At 44.2% G+C, this 14,566-nt stretch overlaps 1 protein-coding gene across 1 annotated transcript; it reads left to right on the forward strand.

Moving 5' to 3' along the window:
• The first annotated feature begins 5,014 nt into the window (after positions 1-5,014).
• Positions 5,015-9,216, forward strand: GFER (growth factor, augmenter of liver regeneration). Its single transcript, XM_015876917.2, has 3 exons — positions 5,015-5,253; positions 5,413-5,618; positions 6,626-9,216. The coding sequence occupies exons 1-3, from the start codon at positions 5,050-5,052 to the stop codon at positions 6,786-6,788; spliced, it is 573 nt and encodes a 190-aa protein (XP_015732403.1). The 5' UTR covers positions 5,015-5,049; the 3' UTR covers positions 6,789-9,216.
• The last annotated feature ends 5,350 nt before the right edge of the window (positions 9,217-14,566 follow it).

Consider the following 14,566-nt stretch of genomic DNA (forward strand, 5'->3'; position numbering starts at 1 on the left):
CTAACTCCACTTCTGTGTGGGCTCATTTGGGCACAAATCTCTTCAACAGTAAGTTGTGCCTACTACTACTACTATATGGCTCCTGCTACTTCTATATCATCCTGCTCAGAATCTGTACCTACAGGTGTGTAACTATTAACTGCAGTCAGGAGTGACTGCCGGGAAGGATAGCATTCAACTCCAAGTATCAGGTGCTGTCATTGCATCATCAGTCTATATTTACACAGCTTCTGAGATACAGCAATTAATTTTTCTCTGATGGATTTACAGAGTACAAAGGAGATCATCAAATAGCAGGTAACGCATAGCAGGGGACTGTCCAGCTTTGAGAGGGCAGAGTGCAAGCATAGATTTTTCTCCACAATTACTTCTTAGTGTTTTGAACTGGAGGGCAAACAGGAGTGAGACAATCATCTGAACCAATCCTACATCCACAAGGGCCACAAGTCGAGCCTTGCAGCAGCTGCTTCCAAAGCCCAACAAGCAGTGATCATCTCAGAAATACACATGCATGAAAAAAAAGAAGACCCGTATTACAAACATTCTCTTCCACATACAGGATTAGGTCTGAGCTGCTCGTGGCTGCAGGTGTGCAAGATCCAAACTCATGCATTTATCCTTTTATGGCCCACACAGGAGGAACTGATGGACCCTGTGATCCCCTGCAATGTCACTAGGGAAAGGCAAAGAGGAAAAGTCCTCAAAGCACAGATAAGATCCTACAGCTGCAAGACAAAGAGAGCAAAAGGAAGGTGCTGTGCCATGGGTAAGGCAGAGGGGGGCCTTTGCTGTGAGTGATGCTGGTATGAGAGCTCAGACTTCTCCCCCATCACCTTCAGGATCAAAACCTGCCCTTCGCTGTTCTTGAAGGTCACCTGTGATAGCACATAACCTATCAGCACCTCTAATGAAAAGGCCAGCTGCTAAAAGCTGATTCTTAAGAGCACAAAGAGGTTTTAGACTTCCATTAAATAGAGAAACAGACACTGATTAAAGGGAAAAAAAAAAAATCAAACACCAGAGCTGACAATAATACCCTTCACCTCATAAACAGTAAGAAGTCCAACATTCACAAAGTCTGAAATGAGAGATTTTACAGTACTTTATCCAGAAGAAGGTATTTGATTTCCTCCTAATTCCTGCAACTGCTGCATAGAATGAGGCATTTTTCAGTGTGCAGCTGAATCCAATTCAGGTCACAGTTATATCCAGGGCTGAACTTCACCAGTGGCTCAGTCCCTCATGGAAGATTTCCTTAATGATAATCAGTGAGGGACTAAGCAGGAAGAGCTGTGATAATGATCTTGTGTGTGTAATAGCTGGAGCCCGATGCAGTGGGGCTGCGGGACCTCTCTGTCCATTCTGCAATACCTAGCAGTGGAGTCTTCATTTGGATCACAGCAAATTGCCCATAGTGCAGGCTGATGTCCTGCCATGGGCACCCCCACTGTTGTCCCCATGCTCTGGGGTCTAGAGCGGTCCCAGGTTACTGGCAGCACAATCCTAGACCCAGTTGGTAAAAACCCCAGACCTCACACCCACAGGGTGAAAGTACAGAGCAGATTTGTTGGTTTTCCCTTAAATGCCCTCGGAACACAACCGCCAAGGGCAGGGGAGAAAGCTGTCTTCCTCAACTGATATGCTCGTAACCCATAAAACACTAAAGGGACATTTACAAAGCACCTGTTGCAACTATTTCATAGCTCCTTTGTAAAAGTTGTGTGTTTTCCTAAGGTTATGCAAAGGGCAAAAATGTGATTCAAAAATAAAACTTCCAGGAAGGATAAAGATGAAACTTAAGCCTATGGCTTAAGTTTCCTAGCATTATTTCCTAGAACAAAGAAACAAGAGGTGTTTGGGGAATGTTTTTTTACGGTAAGAGCACAGTGTGTATTTGCTGAGCCCCACTGTGGGGTGGGATGGAACCTCAGGAACTCTGTGGGGAACATCCTCAAGAACACAACCCAATGGAAACCAAGCAAGGATCGGCCACAGCAGAAATACTGTTTTCACAAGGCAAAATCTATTCTTCCTTCACACTAAGTATGGTAAAATCTGGTCACAGATAAAACCATTGTATTCCTTGTAGATTAGTCAGAGAGATGCTCATCATTCTGTTATCTTTTCCTCATTCCCCACCACCAAATAGAATATTCAAAGTGCCTTACTTATCTCCCTGGAGTTTCCTTCAGCACCGGGAGTCCAAGTTAAAAACTCATCTTTATTTCAGAATGGAGGCGGCACCTTTTTGTTTCTATTCCCTTTCGTGAAGCAGGGAAAGCAGTGTTTAATCCTCACTGAACAATGTAGTGTAGAGAGAAGAGTCTAATGGAAACCAAACTGTTGATGATGTTAATCCCTAATGAGTCAATGCACTTTCATAGTAATTGTTATATGAGGAAAATCTCTTCCTCCTCCACCTGTTAAGATTTACTGCTGTCCATTTTGCTTTGATCTACTTCTGGAGAAAGGAATCGTGCAAAAGTCAGGGAGATCTGCAGAAGGGTGAGGAAAAAGAACCCCCAGGAGCACTGGTCTTATACAGAGCACTGCTGAACAGATCTCAGTATCCCAGGACAGATGTGGTCAGGGTCTGATGTCTGTGGCAGTGAGATGTGAGGCACAGCTGTGAGCTCCTTCCTGCTGACAGGAGACAGGTTCGTGTCTTATGAAACTCTGCAAGTGAGTTGTTTCTTGTGTACAAGCAAAGCTGTTCAATATATATGAATCATATGCCTAGAAATATACATCGTGTTTTTCAGCTGCTATTTCCTAGTTCACTGTGAGTTCTCAGCAAACCGCGTGACTAATTCTCAGTGTTGTCTTTCTAATTAGTTGGACCTGAGGCTCACATTCTTACCTGTGCACAGGTGTCAACTTCCTGGCAGGGCAACAGTTATATTCAACTGTAAGTATCTACGCAACCATCCCAAAAACACAGTGATAGTCCTGAGAGGTATAGGGGAAGTCCTGAGAGGCATGGGGATGCCCTGGGAGGTTGTGGGGTCTCCTCCTTGGAGATGTCCAATCCCACCTGGATGTGATGCTGGGCATCTGCTCTGAAGCAGGGTAAGACCAGAGGGACCCAGAGATGCCTCCAGCCTCATCCAGTCTGGGATTCTGTGAAAATTCTCTAAAGCACTTAAAACACATTCATGAAAAGTCAGTGATGTTTAAGTTCCCAAGTGAAGCAAAAGCCTCTGCAAGTATCACTCCCTATTCTCAGCTCAAAATCTGGTAACAGACAAGTACATGCCAGCAGGCGGCCTGAACTATTACCTTTTGATATCGTTTGCATCCTAGAAAGTGGGCCATTAGGGTAGCAGCAAAAGCTGTGTCCTCTGTCTGTTAGTTGCATCAGTTACCTGTGAAAATTAGCAGGTTTTCTGCCAACATAACCATACCCAAATGCACACAGCTGGGGGCCCAACTGCACTGAGAAGAGCTGCTTGGCCTTCCTCAGAGTCTCCCTTCCTTAGTTCTCCCCTCCTACTTTGCTGCTGCTCTCAGCCCAGAGGGTGAGCAACAGAATGCGTGCTTGGCCTCACACACAGCTCAGCTCCTGCTTCTGCTTCCTTCCCTGTGTGCTCGCTATCATCTGCCAGCTACTGAGCCAGTTTAGTGAATGCCAAGATAAGAGCAGAACATCAAACAGCAGTCTTCCACTCAGAAACACAAACACACCCTTTACTTTTTTTCTCCAGCACAGAGTTTACCAACACTTCCTGGTAATTAGCGTCATTACATCCCCTATTCCAGTCACTGAGAGACTGTACAGAAGATGTACCTGTCCAGTAGGCTTTGGTGAGCCCTGTCTTCCAGATACAATTACATCATGCAAGATATGGGTGTGTTGTTAGCAGAGCCTGCTGCAGGTTATCGCATGCCTGGACTGGGGCTGAGGAAGCCTCACCTGGGCAGTACCAGGGTGCTTCATATCCACTGCAGGAGGTGGTCAGACTGCGCTTAGAGACAGGAAAGTGTATTCCTCACTGTGATTTGTATAGGAGCATTGCAACATTTCTGCTCTTCTTGCTCTCTCTGACCAGAAAAGGGGCAGACGGAGCAACACTGAGCACAGATAGCATCTTAGGTGACAGCTTTCTTTACCTTTATGAACTATTTGCCTTCAAATAAAAATCCATCTTGCTGATATTTTACCTGACTAAATAAATGGAAACACTAACAAGAAAGCAAACAGGCCGTTAACAGCCAATCAAGGACACAGCTTTGACTTATAAATGTCTCTGCAAAAACGTAATTGCCAGGAGGCAGAGCAGTAAAGCACTGCAGGAAATTCCCCCGTGTCTCTCCTAGATACCAGCATACTCCTTATTTTAGAATTTAAAGCATCATTTAAATATTTACTGGCGAAAAGGAAAACAAATATAAAGAATATCTTTTCCTTTACTAGGTTGACCCTTTCATGCACGATATATCTTTGTATCTATAGTTGTCTATGACTTCAGACAAAGCCAGTAGCTGCAGTTGCTCGTGTTTCTTCTCCTTCCCACGTGAATAACTGCAACAAAATGCCATTCCCACGCAGAGCACACTAAGTTTTGAAGTCTTATTTCTAAGGGCAGCTCTTTGAAGCGTTTTCTTTGCTGTGTTATCTACCAAAATTGTTTTAGCACGTTAAGTACATCACAATGTAAGAGCTGGAAATGAGCAGTATTTTCCCAGCCCCTTTCACACAAGTGGTGTCTCTGCAGAACCTGCAGCACTTAAATTAATGACTTAGACAAGACTCGGGGTGCATTTCAAGTAACTACAGAACATCCAGGAAGGATCGGTGTGTGGAGATGTGCGGCCATGTCTGCTTATGGAGGGCTCCTTCACCACAGCTGTTGGACAGGGGAGGACGGTGCTGACCTAATGGGAGCAGGGCTGAACCAAAGAGAAGGAAAAAAGCAACTTTGTGATTTACATCCACAAAACCCCCCGTCAGAATCTCGAGGGACAATTCCATGATTTTTAGACCCAAACCGCCCCCTCGCTGCCAAACGACACGGCCGCCCCCGGCCCACGGTGCACTGCGGCGCCAAGATGGCGGCGCCCAGTGAGGGCAGGCCCGGCCGCGGCGCCTCATCGTTCCCTGGCACTGAAGGCGGATCTTTCGCTTTTCCTTTCACCGTTCCGCCCGGAGTTGCCGGCTCCGGAGCTGAGGAACAACCCAAGAAGCCGTGTAGGGCCTGTACGGATTTCAAGAGCTGGCTCCGAGAGCAGAGGAAGCAGCAGGCGGGCGGCGTGGTAAGGCAGGCGGGCTGTGGGGCTGCACCCTCCCGCTTCCCATCCCTGGAGGTTCCAGGGGGGCTCCTATTTTATTCCCTTCATGCGTGTGGCACTGGGCGCTGTTGCTATCCCTGCACCCTGCTGCCTTCTCCTATAGCTCTCTCCCTCCCTCCTCAGGCCGCAGTGGAAGAGAAGGAGCCACCCCCTGATTGCCCCCTGGACAGCGAGCAGCTGGGCCGCAGCACCTGGGCCTTCCTTCACACCATGGCTGCATACTACCCCGAACGGCCCTCAAGAACTCAGCAACAGGAGATGAAGGATTTCATCCGCCTCTTCTCCAAGTTCTACCCGTGTGAGCAGTGTGCTGAGGATCTGAGGGAAAGGTGAGTTGCCTCATCGGTTTCTTCTGTGTTTTTTTTATTTTTTGTTATTGCTGAAGGGGCCTGAAATGCTGCCCTGCTGTGGGTGTTTGCATATCTTTGCTCTTCCTGCTGTTGGGGTTTATAGGCACTTGAACTGGTTTCTTCCGTTGCATAGATCAAAGACTTATTCCGAAGACAAATACCTTGTCTAGTGCTGTTGGGTTCAGTGCTGCCTCCAAGGCCTCCCTGAGGCATTTTATGGCCTTGTGGTTTAGACTGGACTTGCACACAATCGTGGGATAAACTGGGACTTGGAATTATTCAGTTTTTGGTAGGCAAGACCAGGTTGGACAGGGCTCTGGGCAACCTGATCTAGTAAATGTGTATGTTTGGTGGCCCTGCTAGGCAGGGGGGTTGGAACTACATGATCCTTGAGGTCCCTTCCAACCCGGGTCATTCTGTGATTCTGTGTGTGCTTATATCTCAGAAGAGCCACAACCTCCCACCATTGGAGGCAGACACTTGAAATGAGCTGTGGTATCGGGTAATTTTCTACCTCTGTCGCTGTCAACATGTTTCTCAAAAATTTGAACTTTTTTTTTTTTTTTTGCTTTTATTTTGGATAATGAACGTGCAAAAAAGGCTTGAAACCGAATTATTAAGTATCACTTGGCAAAAGAACTGCTTAATGGTTTTCATTTATTGCTTTGGTAAAACCCTTTTAAAAAGTCAATGTATTGATGATCACAAGTACTTTTTGCTGTTTATCACAGCTAAGCCTTTTGATTCCTCTGCCTTTTACAATTGACAAGACTAGGAACTGACTGAAACCAGGTCAGTTGTGATCACTGGCATTTTAGTGTGGATGTTTGGCCTCTGATGATTACAGTGTGCTCTGTCTTGGGGTCCATTTGGAGTTCTCATGGTAACAGAAGTGGAGACTGGCTGTCTGCGTGCTATGTACCTGCTTTGGGTATTGAAATTGGTGACTAAAGCAGTAACGTTTGTTTCCTCTTCCCTGTTTGCAGATTGCGAACAAATCAGCCTGATACTAGCAACAGAAATAACTTCTCCCAGTGGTTATGTCTTCTTCACAATGAAGTGAACAGGAAACTGGGCAAATCTGAATTTGACTGCTCTCGTGTGGATGAGCGCTGGCGAGATGGTTGGAAAGATGGTAGTTGTGATTAATCCATAGGGGACTGCTTTGGAAATCCAACAGATTCACTCTGCTGTTTTGACACTGTGTAGAGATGTGCAAGTAAATATGTGTGAGCGTGTGTGTGCATGACTGAGATGACTTGTGGAAATAAAGGTGGAACCAACTCTGAAAGCCAGTTTGAAAATCTTATGCTCGTAGCACCTGGATAAATGGTCGTATCAAATGCATTGTCTGAGGAACTGAGGCCTTACATGTGGCACAGGAATTGCCAGAAATAAGTGAAACTGAGTTACTCAACAAACCCGTGGATACTGTTTCATGACATTTCCTTATTTTAGGGGCATTTGCTTGTATCTTTGACTTGAATTCCTGTTCCTTGCACGCAGTTGTAGAGAGCTGCCCTGTGACATTTCATGTTTATTTGCAGTTACTATCCTGATGTGTTTGGAATTTCATTGTCATTTTCACTTCTTTTGTTCTGATAGGGCAAATTCCTGCTGTCTATATCCCTTAAGCTTTCTTAGAGATCTCTGATGCTTGTTGTTAGACTTGCTAAAAAGCAGGTACATTTAATTTAAATGCTAAAATCACAGAACCTTGATTTCTCATTTTATTTCTGTTTCAGTTTATCACATAAGAGTGTATCATAGAAAAGAGACTAGAACAGGACCAAAAGAACTATCAAGAAGTATCAGCTGGGTTAAATTCAGATGTTTTAAATTGATTCCTCTTTTTCTTTCAATCCAGAAGCAGTCTGACAAGTTCTACTGAGCTATTTGCTTTTAAAACTGACAACTTTTCATCTCTATGATTTCAATTGCAAAGACTGCTGTAACGATCTGAGACTGGTATCTGTAATGAAACATATTCAGATTTGTTTAGCATATAGTGTTTCTAAGGCATCATTTGTGTTTTGCAATTCGTGATTGTTACTTATTGATTTAGTTGATATTTTGGTGTTTTCGCCTAGATAAAAATCTCTCTGGAACAAAAGGACTTTAAATACCCTTATGATATTTGAGTCTTCTTTAAGACTGATGTCAGCTTTAGATAGAATTATTGTACAGAAGACTCCAAGGATTCCCTCTGTAGAAACTGGTTTGTTCTATTGGCATTTTCCTTACATCAGCTATATTGCATCAGTGTTACTGACGCATAAGTGTGAATTTGAGTTTCAAGTGAAATAGCAGCATAAATGATACAATGAATATAAATGCATTTCTCTACAAAGCCACACAAATAAGTCTTAATACTTTCAAACTCTTAAAATATACAGAGATATTTTGCCCTTATTGCATTTTTGTCTGGGAAAGTTTGCAGGAGTTTTCACAGATCATGATAATAGGGGCCTTTTCCTTCTGTACTTCCTGCAGAGCTTTTCCTTGCGTGATTTAGTAAGCTTCCTTGTTTCATGCGTTACAGTTGGTATGTAAATTTACTTTTGATGATAGAATGAGAGGTTCATGGTAATGGTACTTTTATAACAGTATCAGGGTGACGATAGCCTATATGTGAGAACTTTGATCTCCAAACGTTCACGTGTGGGACTCCTTACTGTTTAGAAAAGCAATTAGAACTTTGGAAATATATTTCAATGTTTTATGGTGTCCTAAAGCCTTTTCAAGTTGGACCTGTTAAAACAGTAAGACACAAATTTTTATGGACTGGTTATTCTGGGAAGTTTTGTTTGTCAGTGTTCCTAAACACAAAACCAACAGAAGTGCTGAGTGTTTTATGAAGTATATGCAATTTGACTTCCTACCTCATGGTGTTGTGTGGGCTATTAAAAGTGCTCAGAAAGTTTCTCTCTTGCATGCAGGAGGGCTGCTGCTCTGTCCATGTCTTAACAGTGTGGAGAGTTAAAAAAAAAAAAACAATTAAATTGTGCATCCCTCTCAAAATCAGTGAGAGTGGCCATGGCAACACAGAACCTTGGTCTCCTTGTGTTGTCCAAGGAGATGGTGGAGTTGTGTGCAAGGAAAAGCTCCTGCCAGCAGGTACTGTTTTGTTCTGACAGTGGTGCAGAGGAGGAAGAGCCTTCAAGCTGAAACCATCATTTTCAGTGAATGAGTCCATACGGTGAGGGCACAAGCTCTGGCTGCCAGGATGTTATTAGGGCAGTTTGTAACTTTGCTAAATAGCCATTTGGTAAAAATTTATGCTTGCACTCTGTTCTCTCATATTTGTGGCTTTGCAGAGAGTTCTGACTTATTGCTTCTCAGACATCTCTGTGAATTGACTGTCCAAGGGAGGATATTTTGCTGCTCATTTATAACACATTTAAAGATTTAATTGTATGTATGGAATTTCTATTGAAGATTTGTGTACATAAAAAGAAGGGGGAATATGTGAATTCTCTCCTAAATGCACTTGATTATACCTAGTTTTAAAAATAACTGTATTCAAATTATTTTTCCTGTCAATGTGAAAATAATAAAGCAACTGAGTTTATTCCTAGCTTCCCTGCTGCGTGAAGTCTTAGGAAGAGGTATCACAGCGTATTGGTATGTCTAACCTTCTCCTGTCTGTGTTTGACTGCTCTGCTGAAGAGTGATTCTGTGCGTATTGATTGGTTGAGGTGGGGCTGCAGTTCATTCTTTTCTGTTGTGCTTCTGAGTTAATTCTCTTCAAAGCACAAAGCTATAAGAAGCAGCAGTGATTTTGCAGACCAGGTCCTCGCCTGTTAGTTTAGAGATGTTTTATTTTTTTTATCTGGGACCGGTGGGACACTTTGTGATATGCTTCTAACAGCAGTGAAGGTAGCATTACAATTGTAATGGCTTAAATCGTGCTGCAGTTGAGCAGGATGGCAGTTGAGGGTGCCCTCCACCGGAGGGCAAAGTCTTTAACTGCAAGTTCACTCCACAGCCATGCAGAGATAGTGAGGGGAAGCTGTTTCCTATCAGTACGAGGAACCCTTGCAAAAAAAAGTGCAGTCAGGAGCGGGTGGTGCTTAAGAAGATGTTGTGAGACCTTCCTTGGTCACTGCTGCTGTGTGGTTGTCACCTAGGTAATCTTTCAGCTTCGCAAAGGACTTAATGTTTTCATGGACTGGTTTTCATTCATAACTGACTTCTCTTTCCTCCAAGAGCAAAGAGCAGGGAGCCACAAGGGGATTGTCTTCATGAATGGGAAGCAGATTTGCTTGAGCAAGTGGCAAGTGCAGATGTTGACAGAAGCAGCGCTATGCCTTTAATATTTTTTCAGGGATTAGCTGTTCCTTTGCAGTGTGTTGGGTCTATACAGTCTCCTACTTGCATTAAGATTCTCCAGAGTGGTTTTGAATGCAGGTCTCTGCAGCCTGCTACAGGTTGTGGGTGTTATTTCTTCATGTTGCAGTTTTACAGTCTTGGAGAGGGCGAGGGGCTTGCTCTCCCCCTTGCTCCCCTCTCCTTCAGCATTGTTTTGTTGATGTTGTTCTTTTTTCCCATCCTACAAATGGGTTTTTGTCTGAGTGATGGAGAGGAATTACTCAATATTTTGTATAGTCAGGAATAAGCTTTTCAGTAGAAACTGCCAATAGGGTTGTGTGAAGTCAACTCTGATTTTTTTAAGGCTAATAGGAGAATGGAGGTAAAAGAAGTAAAGCAAAACTTGTAGCACATAAGGTGGTCATCAGGTAGAGCAAACAAGACTGTCAGCACTGGAGTCAGCTGGGACACTGGTCTGGGTTGGCACATGTTGGGAGGAAGTGTATGTAACCACTGTTGCTACTTTCTTGCCAGCTCAGGTGTTTGCATCAATGCACAATGAATTCATAGTCGAGGTTAGTGAAGGCTAATCCAGTCCTGAAAGTTGCCCTGATGGGCTCACAGCATCCAGCACTGTCTAGACAGTAGCTCTGGCATTCAAACCTGTTGAGTTCTGCCTCTTTACTGTGACCTTGCTTCATTGCTTGCTGCTGAAAGGTGCCCTCTGTTTCTATGCTTTGTCCTTGTGCCGGCTGTTGGGTTTTCTTTAGAGCACTCCAAATGCAGAAGTCTCTTCCTAGCCCAAGATTTTTTTTTCTCCCAAGTATTGCAATACCATCGTGCATCTTGGCTTCTGTCTTTTGTTACCGCAATGTTCTTCTCAGGTCTGTGTTAACTACTGAGAAAATTTGCTTTGCACATTAACCATGTGAACAGTAGGGGGCAACAAAGTGTGTATTTAGTTGACGTTCCATTTCTTCCACTTCTTTAGAACGTCAAGCTGCTTCTGTCCCTTTTGTGGGTCTGTGGGTGGAGATTTTGGTGACTTCAGTTACTTTGCAATACGTGCAATACCTCTTCTCTAATTGCATGAGTTACAGGCATATGACTTCAGCTGTGGCAGCCCCCAGAGGTCCCTCAAGAAAGGGAACAGCTGAGTTGAATTACTGTCTTTCCCACAGCAGACACCAGGTAGCAACCTCATGCATTCTCTCAAAGCTTCTGTTATACCCAGAATGCCAAGCTTTAGTTATAACTTATGTCCTGGTGCTTGGTGTGGGCTTTCCTATATAACACAGTGTTTGGTCAGGGAAAACTAGGCTTTTCCCGCTTCCTCTATCACTGACATAAATCTCACGGTAGTGTGAATAGTGGGTACTGAGACTGTGCTTCATGTGATGCTCCTTAGATGGGGTAAGAGGTATGTGAGATACATGAAATGAGGCCCATGTGGGCAGAGAGTGTGGCTGCAGATTCGAAAGTTGAATTCTTAACCACAAGCTTCTTGCTAGATTCCAGGTAAGTCTTTTGTAGCTACACTTCAGCTTCTGCAAAATGGGGATATAAATAGCAGTTTCACCAGTCTTGGCCTGTGTTTTGTATTTTGAAGGCAGACTCTTTGAGGGAGGCTATTCTGATGTGTTTGCACTGTGCAGTCCCAGATTGTTCACTGTAATAAAATCACTCATTTTAATCTGTCCCACAGATCTCTTTTATGTCAGGTTACATCTTTCTTTACAGTCCAAGGACCCTGTTTGATATTTGTTGTGTTAAGCAAGAAGGCATTTCTTATTTTTGGTATGTCACTACTAGTACCATGTTCACTGTGCTAATGTTCTAGCTGTTTTTTTGCTTAGGACTCACTCTATGGATGTTGCACTGCAGTGTAGCTCAGGCAGAAACAATAATACAATATCTGAGCTGGGAGAGCTCTGTTGGACATAGAGCTTAATGTAACTCAAATGAGAACTGTGGGAACTGTGCATGTCAGGGCATAGCTTGAGCTGTTCGGAGGCTGCCCCGTATCCTTGTAGCTGTCAGCTCTGTTCTCATTATCATACCTCCTCAGCTGTAACAGCACCATGCAGGTAGCAGAATACAAGCAATGAAGTCAACTTTTTGACCAGGACCTGCACAGTGTGACTACTTGTTGTGGTCCTAACAAAATCAGTTTGGAAAATAACTAGGGATCTTATTTCCCATCTCGCCTCGCTCTTCCCAGTTTGTTTGTATGCTGTCGCATAGCAGAGTTCAGCCCAGGTACTGAATCAGATTAGATTACTGATGTGCAGAAAGCCCCAAACGTTTTGTGTCATGAAAGATTTTGAGAAGAAGCGAAGAAGTTTAGCAGATAAGACATCAAGCCTGCAACTTCAACACTGAAAGCGTTCGGAAACCTGGTTCGTTTTTTACACGAGTTCTGACATCTCTTCTAAACAAATGCTGTCTTGATTAATTGAATTCTGCTACCCAGATCTCCCCTTATTTTTTGCTTATATTTCCATGGTAAGTGCTGAATCCCACTTAAGAAATGGCCGCATTTCAGAAGTGGGTGAGTAACCATCTGATAAGGGATCTTTCAGTTATTTTCTGATCTCTTAGAGCGCATGGCAGGAAGTAGCTTTCTAGTGATGCAGTTCTAAGGTATTGATAATCAGGATTTCTGTTCTCTCTGTTACTGGATGCTGATTTTTCTAATCACTTTTCAAAAATAATTCCATTGACTGTCCTGTTTTCTAAAGACTAATGGCCAGAAGCAGCATTAGCCGACCTCTGATGAATGTAAAGCAAAGTATTTCAGAGGAAGAAGTAAATGAACATATATCAAAAGGACTGCTTCAAGCATGCTATTCAAGCAATGTAAAGGGCAAGCTCTTTTACCACCTGCGCCTGTACAAAAGGCATCAGGCCTCATGGAACTGCTGAAATCAATGGGCTGCAAACCATGGCTGAAGCCTGCCTGTCTCCCTCAGGCCATGCTGCTGCTGCAGAGTGCTTGCTTTCAGCTCATCTAAATTGCTGGGCTGAAGCAGCTTGGCTATAAATACATTGTCAAAGCAATTCTGAGGGCTGGGCAGTTTCACATCAGTATTTTTCTTTGGGGTTATTAAAGTAGTAATCGAGGCCAATGAGTTGTTTCATTTGCAGAAGCAGTGGGGCATTCCACTGCTCCCCTCTGCCACAGAGAAAATCTGATCTGTCTTGCTGGAAGAACTTGTGTTAACTCTTCCTGTCCATGGCCAGACTCCCTCTGACCAGATCCTGATCCCAGGAGTGGCAGCACTTACATTATGGAGCAGGATGCATTAACCTCAGCAGTATGCCAGGAAACTTCTCCAAATAATGTTCTGGATCGTAGAATGATGCTGGCATGGCTTACGGTCATTCAGCTGACAAGGTGGCAAGCTGCCATACATTGTTTATGTTTAGATATATACCCTTGGACAAAGCATTGTCACTCATACCTCTGTGGAACCGACTGAAACCAGCCCTTGGCTGAGTGGGTAGAGCTGATTTGAATGGGTTTGGAAGGAGGTGGCTCCTCATCTTTGTTTCCTCAGGGTCACTGCATCTGGGTACTTACGCCCATGAAAACCAAACTCTGTGTGTGTGTTGGAGGCAAAGATTTGGGAGTCATTGTGGCTACAGGCAGCATGAGGCAATCCCTTGCTTTGCACCACTGAACTTGTATAAAATGGGCAGATCTCAGGGACCTGTCTGCTTGCAGCTCCATTTCCTCCTTGTCACTGAAATCTGGGGGGCACAGTAAATGCAGACAACTTGGGAAAGCTGCATAAATACTCTGGGAAGTGCATTTCCAAATGCTCTTCTTTTTCTCTATTTGATGAGGAAAGTGTTCAAGATCTTTGCCTATTGCTGCTGTTTCACTATGTCTGATGAGCAAGAGAAATAGAAATACAGTTTACATGCAGACTAGAGATGGCTACTAAACAGATTCAGGCAGTACCCTGGTCTTGTTGTTCTTCGTGTTGTCCAGAACATGCCCTGATGGCCCAGCTGGGCAATGGAGCTGTGGCACTGAAAGCAGAGCTGCAACCATGGGCTAAGATGACTTTTTCTCAAAGCATTAAAATGTCTTTTGAGGTCACTGGAACAGCTGTGTGTAAACTTCTGAAGCTGTTTGAAAGTCTCACTTGTGATAACCCTTTAGTTAGTAAAATGGGAATTGCACTGAGCTGGTGACACTGAGGAATGAAAGGCTGACTCATGCTTTTCCTGCTGAGAGTCAGAAATAAACCCTAATCCCACCTGCCAGAAAGAACAGACACACAAAGGTGCAGAAGGCACCAGTGAGCTGGAGCTGTGGCCCAGCATTTGGCAGTCCTTTGCTTTTTGCAGCCTTTTGCACAATGAGGGATTAGCACTCCTGCTCCACCCATACCCCATGTGATCCAACAGCAACAGCACAGGTCCCCCTACAGGGACAGCGAGCTGCATGGATCTGGGGGGAGGTGGTGATGGAGCACCTGCAGCCCCCAGCTTTGCCTGCAGGCCTGCTCAGTGCCAGCCGTGCATGCGTACTGCTCCCTGCGCCTTCCCTGCAGTTCCTGTCCGAAGCAGAGATGATGTCAGAGTTGTCATGGTATCGGTATCTA

The sequence above is a fragment of the Coturnix japonica genome, chromosome 14 (assembly GCF_001577835.2).
Source record: "Coturnix japonica isolate 7356 chromosome 14, Coturnix japonica 2.1, whole genome shotgun sequence".
Classification (NCBI taxonomy): domain Eukaryota; kingdom Metazoa; phylum Chordata; class Aves; order Galliformes; family Phasianidae; genus Coturnix; species Coturnix japonica.